The sequence below is a fragment of the Budorcas taxicolor genome, chromosome 10 (assembly GCF_023091745.1).
Source record: "Budorcas taxicolor isolate Tak-1 chromosome 10, Takin1.1, whole genome shotgun sequence".
Taxonomy (NCBI): domain Eukaryota; kingdom Metazoa; phylum Chordata; class Mammalia; order Artiodactyla; family Bovidae; genus Budorcas; species Budorcas taxicolor.
The window spans coordinates 30,906,041-30,920,135 of record NC_068919.1 but is presented as its reverse complement, the minus strand read 5'-3'; the positions used below and the strand labels follow the sequence as shown (position 1 = coordinate 30,920,135).

General features: G+C 35.5%; 1 protein-coding gene across 3 annotated transcripts in view; it reads right to left on the bottom strand.

Moving 5' to 3' along the window:
• The window catches only part of CDIN1 (CDAN1 interacting nuclease 1), a 232,779-nt gene that overhangs the window by 72,055 nt on the left and 146,629 nt on the right, over nt 1–14,095 (bottom strand). Inside the window, exon 11 of one of the 3 annotated variants that reach the window (XM_052646663.1) lies at nt 1,094–1,166. The exons of the other annotated variants lie outside the window; for them this stretch is intronic. Within the exon in view, the coding sequence (XP_052502623.1) occupies nt 1,094–1,166 (73 nt within the window). The remainder of the gene's footprint in view (nt 1–1,093; nt 1,167–14,095) is intronic. 3 annotated transcript variants of the gene reach the window in all.

Genomic DNA, 14,095 nt, shown 5'->3' with positions numbered 1-14,095 from the left:
AAGTGAACTATGAGGGAAAGAAGCAAGAATGATCCAAAGAGGTTTTGCCTAAGTGAATGATAGGCTACAGTCATCATTAACTGGGATGGGGAAAACTTTTAGGGGCCTCTGGAATTCAGATTTGGCATGCTGAGTTTGAGATATCTAACATATATCCAAGTAGAGATGTTGAAAAGCCAGGTGGATTTATGGGTCTGAAGTTCAGGGGAGAGTAACCTTTTCCAAATGCTCTCAACATGACTTTAGCTTCAAATGTAATACTTGCTTGCTTCAGTCTAGACTCTTGATGAATTATTTCATTAGAATAATTTAGAAGAAGGGAAGGTTAAATAAAATGGGCCAAAACAGGGAGAATATGGGCACTGGATCATGCAATCACAAAGTCATGCAAAAGGGCATTGTGGGGTATGTTTGTTTGACTGGAATTATGTTGGTATGTGGAGCAACATCTAGGGATAAGGCTAGAGAGACAGCAGGCAGGCTGAGGAGACTGACTTCGCTCTGTAGGGAAAGTACAACACTGAAAATTCTAAAGAGGTTCAGAGGTGCAATGCCTCCAGGCTGTCAACAGCAGGGAGACCCCTCCACTCCTAGGTTTGAATGGCAGAGAGAAAGAAGTGGACACCCAGAGCTGAGAAAGGAGCTGGGTGGGGAGGACCGCCCGACAGGGCTGACTTGATCGTCATAGGCAGTCTACCTGAGGGCCCTGGAGGAGAAGTGGCTAGGAGAACAAATACCTTCCTGGCACTTCCTATGAACCCCTGGATCTCTTGCCAGTTCCTCCCCACTGAATGAACCCAACAGGAAGCCAGAGGGCAAAGGAGTTTGCTGATGGCATGGAGCAGAGTGAAGTGGGAAGGAGAAAAACAGCACACAGAGGGAAGCATCACATCAGAGTCATGCCCGTGGAAGACGGGTCCAGCAGTATTGTGCAGGAAAAAGGAAAAAAGACAAAATAAGAAGTATAAAGTATGGGAGACTAGTGCCTTCCTGCTTCCGAATTGCTCAGCATGCCAGGCATGAAATTAGTGCTAGTTCCAGGTGAGCAGGTGTCAGGAATGACATTCTCAATTAGGAATGAAAGCATATTTACGTGGGTGTGTAAGATGCAGGAGCATAACCTGCACATCAGAGCAGCATCCACAGGCATCTTCAGAGGCATATTTCTGAAACAAAGCATGGGAGAATGTCAAGTTCTTTAGCATTAAGTGCGTGTTGATGTAGAGGCCCCAGTATGAATGTTGTGACAGAGTGAAGAAAGAAACACGTTAGCGGCTCTAATGCACAAGCCAACCAAGGATGACTTTCAAAGCACGGGCAAACTTGGTGATTCTGGGGAAGAGAGGAAACTGAGGAAAGGAAGAAATATAATAAGGAAGCATCCTCACTGGACACGACGGGAGAGAACAAGCAAAAACTGAAAGAGGGATGGGGTGGCTTAATGAAGTCATGTGAGGGAGGGCTCTGTCTTCTCAGAGAAGCACAAAGCAAGGTTTGGGGCTGAGAAGAAAGACAGTGGTGAATGTGACAGGAAGAGTTGAGGGGCTGAATGAATACATTTTTCTCTCAGGAATGTTAAATGGACTGCAATATTGCAACATGTGCCTCCTGCTGCTGCTAAGTCACTTCAGTCGTGTCCGACTCTGTGCGACCCCATAGATGGCAGCCCACCAGGCTCCAACGTCCCTGGGATTCTCCACGCAAGAACACTGGATTGGGTTGCCATTTCCTTCAATGCATGAAAGTGAAACGTGAAAGTGAAGTCGCTCAGTCATGTCCGACTCTTCGCGACCTCATGGATTGCAGCCCACCAGGCTCCTCCGCCCATGGGATTTTCCAGGCAAGAGAACTGGAGTGGGGGGCCATTGCTGTCTCTGCATGTGCCTCCTACGTAACAACTAAACCTGTGACCAGGTGGTACCATTTTTTCAGAAATTTTTCCTCAAAACCTCACAATTCGTTATTCTGTTCTCAATAACAATTTCTAAAAGAACTGAATTCTAAAAAGGATTGAATCACATAAATAGCGAATGTTCATCATTTATAAATAAACTAATACTGGGTGCTTGAAAATGAACATCAAGTATAATTAATCTCAAATGAAATGATTAAGCAACATAAATGTTAAAGGGTGTGGCAAACGTATATTAAAATAACATGTAAAACTCCAATATAAAATAAAAAGTTAAACACAGTAACACATTTGAAATTGATTTGCTAGGAGCAAAACATGAATGTTCACTTAGCATGTCTTATCATAGTCTACCAGTTAGCAATAATGCATATGACTATGCAAAGATCAACTTTAAAATTTAAAAGTACAGAAAGAGTATATATATTCTTTTAAATTTTAATGTTGATCATATAACATGTATATATATGTACATATATATGTCTTTGGTAATTTTATTGATTTAGGGAATTAATCTCATATAAAAATGATTTAAAACAGTTAAAAAGTGTGTTGTAAGTATATATTAAGATAAGCATATTTAAAATAATTGATATGATAGAATCATAACATGGAAATCCTTACTTAAAATGTCTTAGTATAGCCTACCAATAAGAAATAATATGTATATTACCATGCAAAGATCAACATTAAATTTTAAAAGTACAGTAAAACCACATATCTTTGGTAATTTTAGTGATTAATGCTTTAATTAAGAGATGAGGTACATGCAGACATATGTAATAAACTGACATAATTCATCAAATTGCAAAGAATAACATGATGAATGCATATGTATACTGTGAATTATACAATCCACATGCAAATCATATACTCATTATCACGCAGAGGCATTATTTTTCCTATAGTCAAAATGCAACAAATCTTCAAGTACTACTCAATCTACTGCATGACTATTTAAGAACAAAGTAGTCTGTGGTATCTTCTATAGAATAATAATTTAAACTGAGAAACTCAATTTAATGGAAACACAGAGCAGACATTTTTAGTGGGTACATCTCTGTGTGAGTTAAACTGGAGACCAGTCCCTGTACTATGCGCATCTATTGTTCCACAATGTGATTTTAACTAGAAGTCTAGGCACTGGAGATTTTAATAAGGTCTTTTAATACACTGCCAAATTAATCTCTTTTTTTTTTTTTATGTTGAACAGTGAATACATTGGTCATTAAGTAGATGGAAAAATAACACTGGCCCACAAACAGTTTCTCAGTGTAAAGAGTAATTAAAAACACTACTCTTCTGAAATTGATTAATCTCCAGATGAGGTGTCCTGAAATGAAGACAATTTAAACATGAATATATTTGGTGCCTGGAAGTAGTCGATTAATACTGATATGTGGATTGTTGGTGGGAGCAGACTAGATCCCCAGACTCTGACAGAGGCAGAGCAGGCTGAAGTCAAGCACTGGGGTTATTTATAAATAGATTATTATCATATACTGAGGTTAACCTCCTCCAGTTTAATGCAACTTGGAGACGTACTGTTAATTAGACATTTTGACTGAACTTCATGGAAAATAATATATATATATTTTAATATGAAAGCTAAAGTGCTTCTGAAATTCTCATACCTGACTACCAGGATTAGTGCTGTGCTGACAAGAAGCAAGGTATATATGAACATGTTAATTAAGAGTGCAAAAATAAATTTTTCTGATCATTTTGAACTTTAGTGTGCATAAAAGGACTTCTCTTAGTAAAAGGAAGACTACTAGATATTCCTAGTTTATGAATATGATCTAATCAGCATATATGAATTTGACAGAAAACACCTTTAAAAATTATTATATGTATAATTTGCACTCTTAAGTCAAACCTACAGAAAAGAATACTTGTAAGATTCACTGTGTGAATCAAATATAACAGCTTCATGGATGACTTTTTCTTATCTGGAGTAAGAAAATAATGCTCTTACTAATATATTAACATTATGAATTCTATAAGATTAAAAAAATTTCTTTAAAATGAAAAGTCTATTTTACTTTTTAATTACATCTATTTCCCAGAAAGGTCTTTAAGGCTCTACAAAGCACCTTGCATTTTCTTATTGCTGACAGTTCTTGAAACCACGCTTGAATGCTTTCTTTATCCTTTGGTGAACAATTGAAGATCATATGCTAAAAGACTGTGCTTTCTCTTTTTCTTGCCCTGTAATTAAGGCATTTTAATACATTGCTTCATAGTTGTTACAAGAGCAAACTATTAAGATTCATAGATTGAGACAATTTTGACTATGATTATATAAACACACATGATATGAATTTTTCCTAATCATTGACTTGAAAGAATAACAACAAAACTCCTTCAACTAAAATGATTAATCTCTGGAAGGTTCAACTGAAATGGTGCTTCCTGTGTTGCCTTAATATATGTAAATGATCTACAAAAATAGAAAAACACATTTGGTTAACTATCCTTTAATACAAATAGGAGAAATAATAAATTCATATGAAGAATACCTTTTCTTCAAATCAATGTATATTTTAAGCGTTTGAGACCTTCAGGGGTTCTGTTGTCATTTAAAGATAAAAATACTGCATACATGTCTAAAGACAGCCAAGTAAATACATGCAGAATTTTTTCAAACCATAGAAGAATTAAAATTTTGATTTAAATGTACAAAAGTTTTTTCAGAACAAAGATATATGCAGAAAAAATACACTTCATTTAATATTTCTTAAGTTGGGAGAGTATAATTGCAACTCAAGAAAATGCTTTAGCAAACAATGATAATAAACGAAGCTGAAAATATAAGACCTATACATATTTTAAAATTCTGTTGTCAGAAATATAGGACTGAAATTATACATTTAAGCAAACAAAAAAATAATCTGCAATGTCATTTAGAAGCCACATACTTTTCAGAGCACAAAAACCTATGCTAATAGGTTTCTGTCATATTTTGAATAAACGTGCAGAACTTATTAGCTCTTTTTTATGTTAGAAGATATCAGTTTGCTACTGAGTTAAAGTATGTAACTGCATTTTATGTTACCCAATTAGATAATCTGAGGAGAAATAAATTTTGGAGACTTAAAAAAATATTTTTAGATAATACCTTATGATTTTAAAATTAAAACTGATATCAAGAAAACATAAGGTATTATAATTTTATATTAAAAAGCAACAGTTTTGGACAAGATTAACGTAATAATCTCCCTGACTTTTTTTGAAGTTTATTACAAAATTTTTTTAATGTATGGAAAGCAGAGAACCCCCTACTAAATACTCACCTTCCCTCTTTCAACTTATGCATTTTGCTGACATATTTTACGAGAAATCCTCAGCCCCTAGTCTCTCCACTCCAACATCTTCTTGGTGTGTATCTCTTTTAAAAATGGATATTTTCTTACGTAACTATAATGGCTCTGTCATGTCTAACAAAATTAACAGTAATCTCTTGATGTTAAGAAGTCATACGAATCCATATTCAACTTTCAATGATTTGTCTCAAAAATGTATTTTTTTCTAGTCCATTTGATGGAATCAAGGTACAGCAAGGGTCAGCCACATTTACAGCTCCTCCTTTCCCCATTTGCTGTCGTGCCTCTGTCTTGTTGAAGAAATTGCTCCGACTTCTTAAAAGGAACTTGGGAAGTCCCTACTGAAGAAAGGGCAATATTTGGCTGATAAACTGAGACTGTCAAAGTTTTCCAATTACTTTTTGATTGTAAAGGGGTAAAGGGGGAAACCCTGAGACGCTTCTGCTATATTTAATGATCTGAATAATTTCCAAGAAGGCCTTAAACACTTCTTTACCCTTCATACTAAAGAGTTTAAAACTGTAATAATCATTATAAAATTTGTTTTATAATATTACTTTTATATATTGGCAGTTTAAAAATAGTTTATAAACTAAATGATAGCAAATAAGCAAACAGATGTTTAGGAATCCCAAGTTTATAAGTGCTTTTCTTAGAATGTATATAGAAGTAATCAAGAATTGTATCTTAATTAATCTGGGAAAGAAATACAAAGCTGGCATGTCTCTTAACTTTTGGTTTTATCTTTTTTTTTTTTAGGATCATTTAACCAACATAGGCAAGTTTTCATTAAATTTCATTTGTGTGGAACTTAAAGGCAAACAAATTGATGGCTCTTTTAAACCTCATGTTGCGTTGTTTAAGAAGAGAGGTATAGAAACTTTAGAGGATTAGAAAATGCCGATGAAAATTACAAGTGTTAGAAAAGACAAAATGACACTTTAACACATCTCCATGGCATTCCTGTTTAACAAAAATGTAAATTAACATATAGAAGGTTGGCTTAGTCTTCCTTGCAACAGCTCTAGCTAATAAAACTTTTAAGATCAGTGATGTACAGCTTTTGAAACTCCAAAATATGAATGGCTCTAAATGGAACCATATGAAGTCAATGACAGTAAAGTGATCATAGATAAAATTACCAAACTCAAATGAAATAAATTCCAAATGAAAAGGATGAAGGGCAATTAAGTACCTATTTTGACAATGCGAAGTGGTCAAGTTTTTAAAAGTATGACATAGGAACCTTAACCTATCTATATATGAGTGATAAATGAGGCATTTTGTGTCATTACATTCCCATAAATCACTTCCTTTAACTGCTGACGGCTTTTATCAGATCTAACCTTTTCAAGCTTCTATTAGAGTGCTAACATTTTCAACTTTGACACATGTGCAGTTTACAAATTCTGCAGCTGATTAACTCTGGACAGAAGCTCACTGGCATCATTGTCTTCAAGTTGGGTGAAAACCTTAGGGTCTCAAAAACCCAAGACATCCATATTACAGTACAAAAATCTCAATTAATGTAAGGGGTTGGACTTTGGAGTTGTTAAGGATTGTTTTCTGTTGGGAAACAAATATGAATAAGACTTCATTTTCCATGAAACAGATGACCTAGTAAATATTAAGAAATGAAAAAAAAAAAGAAAATGAAAAGGTAGAAAAAAAGAAAATTCCTAGTTGATAATAAATTTCTAATCAAATACATTTTTTTTGCCTTTATTTGGCAATCAAGAAGTATTTTCTTAAAACTTGCTAACCTTCAGCTTTGACACAATAAAACAAAGAAAATCTGAGACTAATGCATTCATGAGGTGAGGAATATGACCCCAAATAAAACACAATTTAAGTGGGGCTGTTTAATTGATAGGACCATTTTAAGGTGAATTTTATATGGAAAGAGACTGAATCAAACTAAAACATAGAGTTTAACTCTCCTGTAAATCTCAATATTCTAAGTTAGACCTTGTTCTGGGTAATCTAACCAGTCAATTCAGTTGAAAAAGAAAAAATGAAAAATTCTTAAAGTAGTTAAGGAGGACCTGCTTTTAAAACAGTTGTGTTGAAATTATGAAGTCTGAGCTTATAAAAGGTAATGCCATTTCTGCTGAAGTGACTCTTAATATACCAAATCTTCATAGAATGTTTTTTATACATAAATTAGAACTACTAATTATCAACATGAAACATTCTAAACATTTGTCCTAATAAGAAACTTCAAAATAATCAAAATATTTGTCTATAGTAATGTAGAAATAAATAAAGCAGAAACATACAAGCTGGAATCTTTTACACTACAAATGAGAGATCAAGACTTCACAGTATTTTTAATTTCAAAGGTCCTAATTTCTTAGTAGGAGAGTCAAACACCACAGTTGAACCTGAGAGTAAAAGGTTTTAAAGAGTAACACAACACTGTGTGGGTAGATATTATGTGTTTGCCAGTATATTTGCATAAAGAGCACATACATAAATATCTATGAGTAGATGTGAGTTTGGACAAAGATTATTTAAAAAAAAACTTATTGGGAAAATATCATTGACATTAATCTTGAAATAAAACTAATTTTTTTTTTTTAAATAGTGTCTTTGGCAATAACAGCCAGACAGAGCCAATCTTAATACTGACTGTTTGACCATTAGACGCCTGTCACTTCACAGTATTAGTTTTGACAAGAACTACCAGCTATCAAGTCTAAATAATAAAACCTAAAGAGATGGACTAATGGCTCTAAAGGCAAAATGTTCACAGAGACCTTCCTGCTGTAGATTGCTTCTTGTTGATAAATGACAAATCTTAGAAAAATAGTGGGGGAAGGACAACTTTTTCTAGCATCACAACCTACATAGTCTCATAATGTCACCATCTAAGGCCTATCCATGACAAATTAAAAACTTCTTTATTTCACTAATAATGTGACTCATCACAGAAGCTGGGCAGTTACACTTTGACAATTCAGATGTAAATCCTGGGTTGCCTATGAGTATTCATGACAAAGGCATATTTATCATTTAAAACAAAAGGACGTGACTTCTTGGTGTTCATATCAAAGACCAGTGATGGATGAGGCCACGCTAATCAAAAGACAGACTAGAAAGAACACAGATGTTTGCTACTTTCATTACGAAGAAGAGTATTCCCTGCCCCTGAAACTTCCCTAATACCGGTCGTTTCCAATTGTTTTAAATGTACAATTGAAATACCTAAGAATTTAAAATTCCCAGTTATAGCTCTTACAAAAAACAAGCACTAGCTTTTATCCAATCTCAAATTATAAAAGCAAAATTCTTAAAACCAAGAAATGTTCCTCAGATGAAACCCACTGAGAGATTTCCACAATTGGCTTTATCCTTCTCAATTATTATTTTCAATGCAGAAAATGAAGAGAAAGAAAGTCTATCATCCCAAATTTTTATGAATAGCAAAACTGTGAGCTGAAATCAATGTGGGAAACTATAAAGAGAGAAAGGCTTAAGACATTTTCACCATACTCCTTTCTGACTGTTATGTTTTTAACTTTTGTTCCAAATGCTTTTCAGGTGGAAAAGCATTTAAAAATAGCTGTTGTCCAGATTGTAAGGGTTTATTTAAAACCTTAAATACAATCAATTCTGGTGATTCTAGCATTCATCACCATTTTGGATAAGAGAGCCCCAAAATAAGTACGGCATTAAAAAACAAAGATATTTAGAGCTGGGGCTATTGATAGCACTTCCTCCCATTCCACTGATGAAGAGCTATCATCAGGTCTGGCTAATAGAAATCCAATTTACAAGGCTCTGTTCATTTGAGTGCCTTTTAAGATGCACAGGATTAGTAACCCTTCAGACCTGCAACAAATGCCTGCTCTGTCAGGGCAAAACTATTTTAATGTTGGTTACTGGGAAGTCATCACCGGGAAGGTCACCTTGAAGAAGTGCAGGTGGTGGTTGGGGAGGAAGCCTACTCTGCAAGAGATCTGTTTTCTGCCAATTTTCCTTGCTGCTTTTCAATCCCAGTGAAGCACACTTGTTGATAAACTTTTAATAGTCAGCATGGTGTATGACCAAAGAAAACACAATATAAAATTATATGGGGGAAAAGAACTACCTATGCATGCAAAGTATACTGGGGTAGCTTGGGTCATTAGGTGAAATGTTAGGCAGGCAGCTGATATGTAAGTTTCCCTTTTTGGTAGGATCACCCTCCTCCCCAGTTGACGAAAACATTGAAATCACACGGTCTCTCTTTGCACCCACATCCTTTCTGCTTCTTGTAAGGAAAATTTGTGTGTGTGTGTGCTCAGTCGTGTCAAACTCTTCAGACCCAATGGACTGTAGCCAGCCAAGCTCCTCTGTCCATGGGATTATCCTGGCAAGAATACTGGAGTGGGTTGCCATTTCCTTCTCCAGGGGATCTTCCCAACCCAGAGGCTGAGCCTGTATCCTCTGTGGCTCCTGCACTGGCAGGTAAATTCTTTACCACTGAGCTACCTGGGAAGGCAGTATGGAAAATCTGTGTTACTAGTGTTAAGTATGTCACTAGTGTTAGATCAGCAAGGGCATTCTATTTTACACTGCTGGGTTGCATCTGTATGTTATCAGCATTTACCTTTCATTAGCTACAGTAACTACTCTATGCCCTGCTTACAATGGGCATGTCCTCCTTTTTAAGTATGTATCTGCTTCTCACAAAAGAAATTCAGAGTTGGAAGTTTTCAGAGGGCTTAACATTCAATGTATTAAGAGGTATTTATAGAATAACAAAAATCTTTCACCTTTTGGCCCTTTTTATGAAAAATTTACTGGATGCCTAATATATTTAATATTCAGTAGCATGTGAGAATAATTTTTATGCAACTCTGATAGTTAGAAAGATAGATAACTCAATTATTAGATCATCTATCAAAATATTCAGATGTATAAGAGGCTACTAAAAAGATTGATGACTGAGAAAGTCCACTGATTCTCTAGCCATCATATTCATGCATTTGGCCAGACAACATTTTTCGCTGCCTTCACAAGCAAGCTTCATTACCCATCACTCCACTGAAAAGAGTTTATTATGAGGCTGCCATCTTGGCAAGACTATTATTTAGATGATAAATGCTGAGGGGAGAAAAAAGTGTGTCTACTTTTTTTTTTTTAAGGAAAAAAGATGAGCTTTTCTGACAACTAAAACAAACAGCATCTACATTTCTAATTAACTTAAATTTGGCAGATACAAATATAGGTCAGTTAAAGCTATGATGTTATCTTCTGTCTGGATTTTACCCTTAATTTGTAAAATGTAAATTAACTAATTAGAAGAAAAACAGCATGATTAGTGACAAATGCTTCAGCTGGGTCTTTGCTTCCTGACATTTATGATCAACTATAATGAATTATTGCTTTTTAGAGTAATTGATAGAATATATTTTTTCTCACCAAAATGAAAGAAATTTTACTAAGAATTTATAAAAGAATTCCAGGAACTTGGCAAAACAATAGAAGTTCAGGGTGTACTTTCCGAGGAAAACATGTTTGTAAAGTGGTAAAATATTAGAAATAATCGGGTTAATTTATGCCTGGGTACCTAGGGGTAAATTTAAAGACGTGTGTAGACATTAAGTCACTAATACATCTAGTAAAAAGATTGTCAGGACTTAACCCTTTCCCTGTCATTTCAAATAGATTTGCTGTGTATTCAAAGCAATTTGTGAGAACAGTGTGTGTTCATGTGCACAGTTGCATGCACATATGTGCATGTACCCACATGTTGGGTGTGGGGGTTATAAGGTTTCATGCAGAATGGTTAGAAAACAGAAAAGATTTTCACCACTTGAGTTTCAGCAGGAAAATCTGTCATTGTGAAGTAAAATTAACCTAAGTAACATTTAAGCAAAAAGAGGTTTTCAACTATTCTTTTGTAGACAGAGACTACACTGAGAAGTACATCTGCAAGGGCAGATATATGTGTCAATGCAAAATTACATAAAATCCTCAAAGGTAAGGTCTGGGATGGTGGCCACACTTTGGCACAGTGGAGCCTGTGTGACCAGACCCTGGGCAGGCAGACCAGGATCAGGGCTGTCAGCTCTCAGAACACACAAACTTATTAGAGGTCTAACCTGAATGAGGAAGGTGGAGTTGAAGCCTGGTGGTAATCTAGGTGGGAGCTGAAAGTGCTCTGTCGGGACTGGAGTTTGGTTTCCACTGACACGACAACTTTTGAAAGCACGGAGAAAACAGAAAGGGAAACAGATCCAACAAAGATGCATGAGGCTCAGGGTGCTAACTGGAGACTTCAAAGATTATGTAAGATAGGTAATAGTTTGAAACAATTTAGTACTTCAAAATTTCCATCTTAATATGGAATACTTGGATGGAAGTATTTTAATTTGGCAGACAACTGTCACATTTGGAAACAATATCACTGAAATACTTGAATTCTCTTTTCCAATATTATGACAAATACATAAAACTTTTCACATTTTGCGAACTGCATTCTAAATGCTTGGAGAATATTATTTCACTTTATATTTACTAGTTGTGGAGACAGCAAGAAAATCTTTCTGAATAGCTGCTCCCGATTAAGAGGTACTTTAGCCTACTACTTTTATATTTCATTAATGGTATAAATTCATTATGGTAAATATTTTTTATTTCCATCCTCACATCACCATGATATTGCATTAAGAGATAAAATGGGTAACTAGCCAAAGCTCCTTTTCACAGTATATAATCCTAACACAGAATACATTTACATATGACAGAAAATTCTTTTGACAGCTCTCTGGTTTTAACCTAACTCTTCAACCTCTTAACATATGATGTACTTCTGAGGTAACCACTTCGAAAGCTACTTAAGATTTACCTGTATGTACATGAAAACATTTGCACTTTAGAGGTAGTCTTCAAACATGTGAACTCTAATAAACTGGTTTCTATCGCAACGATGAAGACTGCAAAATATATTACAGCTCAGAGACCTCTTCATTTGTTTAGTTTCGGTCTCTCAAGCATTAATAATTTCCATTCACATTTATCATTTTGAAAAACAAATTCATTTGAATTAATAGCATGAATAGGTCCAAGTAAAGTTTTCAGCTTGATGGTAACTGGAAAAAACAAAGCTCAAGACATTTAAAAAGCAATCACTTATCTTCATTTAAAATTTGTTATATTTCTGCAGGGAAGGCAGCATTTCATATTTGAAGAATAAGTTTATCTATGGAAGAGGAGAAAGGTGAAGAAAGGAATGCAATGAGTGTCAGGTACTCTGTCCAGACCTGAGTCCTCCAGTATTGCAGGAAGGTTGGATCCTTTCAGCATTGTATTGATGTGTCAAAATATGTCAACAAACCATCACACCGCAGGAAGAAGAATGACCTTTCAGTTCTTCACATTTGGGCTGCCTGTGGAGCTTTGGACGCGGGGTATGCATGAATGGTTTTCCTAGCTGCTTGACAAATGCAACTCCCAAGGTTTCTTTCAAGCATGATTGTTAAAAGTCCTAGCTTCTTACAGTTTGGTACAACTTTCTCAACCCATATAACTCTTGACAGAAACTGATGTTAACTATCAATACTGCAAATAATCAGATTCAATGCAACTAGACAAATTACTTTAGAAATGTTTCAATGTAAGAGATGAATATTGAGAGTTATAAATTTAGAAAAAAATTTATTCAATGTAAAAATAATACTTAAACAATTGTCTAAGCTTTATTATGAAAAGTGAAAGTGTTAGTCACTCAGTAGTGTATGACTCTTTGCGACCCCATGGAGCCCACCAGGCTCCTCTCTCCATAGAATTCTTCATGGAAGAATACTAGAGTGGGTTGCCCTTTCCTTCTCCAGGGAATCTTCCTGACCCCATCCCACAAACCAGTTGCCTTTGGAAACTTCTAAGTATCACAACCGCAGTAATCACTAACCTAAGTTATTTTCTATTCTCTGTTCCTTAAGAGCATCATTGTTCTCCCCAATACCAAAACCTCAAAGTTACCACTGTTTCATACTGCCCAAAACAACATCATTTAATCAACTTGTCAAATTCTTTCTTATCTCTGTAAGTCTATATAGTCTCTTTCCATTTCCACCACCACCATTACAGTTCAGGAATTAATGAGTTATTCCAACACAAATGACTAGAATAGCAATTGTGTTCCAGTTTCCAACTTTTTGCTTCTGTCTACCCAGATCATTGCTATGAGAATATCTATCCTGAAGTTCAAGCCTGACCATGCCACTCGTCTATTCAAAAATGTCCCGTGGTTTTCCAGGTATGTTACTTTGACCTGGGCACTTAACCTCTCTATGCCTCAATTTTCTCATATGAAATGAACATTAAAAACCCAGTATTGATCTCATAGGACTGTTATATGGATCAAAAAGGATAATACATACAAGTGCTTAAACCAGACCCTAGAATATAGTTAGTGCTCAATGTTAGCTACTTTTGTGATTTATGTACATGTTGTTTCCCTACTTCTTCTTCTTGTTCAGTTGCTAAGTCGTGTCCAACTCTTTGTGACCCCATGAACTGCAGCAATCCAGGCTTCCCTGTCCTTCACCATCTCCTGGAGCTTGCTCAAACTCATATCCATTGAGTTGGTGATGTAATCCAACCATCTCATCCTCTGTCACCTGCTTCTCTTCCTGCCCTCTTTCCCAGCATCAGGGTCTTTTCCAGTGAGTCAGCTCTTCCCATCAGATGGCCAAAGTATTGGAGCTTTGTATTTCAGCATCAGTCTTTCCAGTGAATATTCAGGGTTGATTTCCCTTAGGATGGACTGGTTTGATCTCCTTGCTGTCCAAGGGACTCTCAAGAGTCTTCTCCAGCACCACAATTCGAAAGCACCAATTCTTTGGCTCTCAGCTTTCTTTATGGT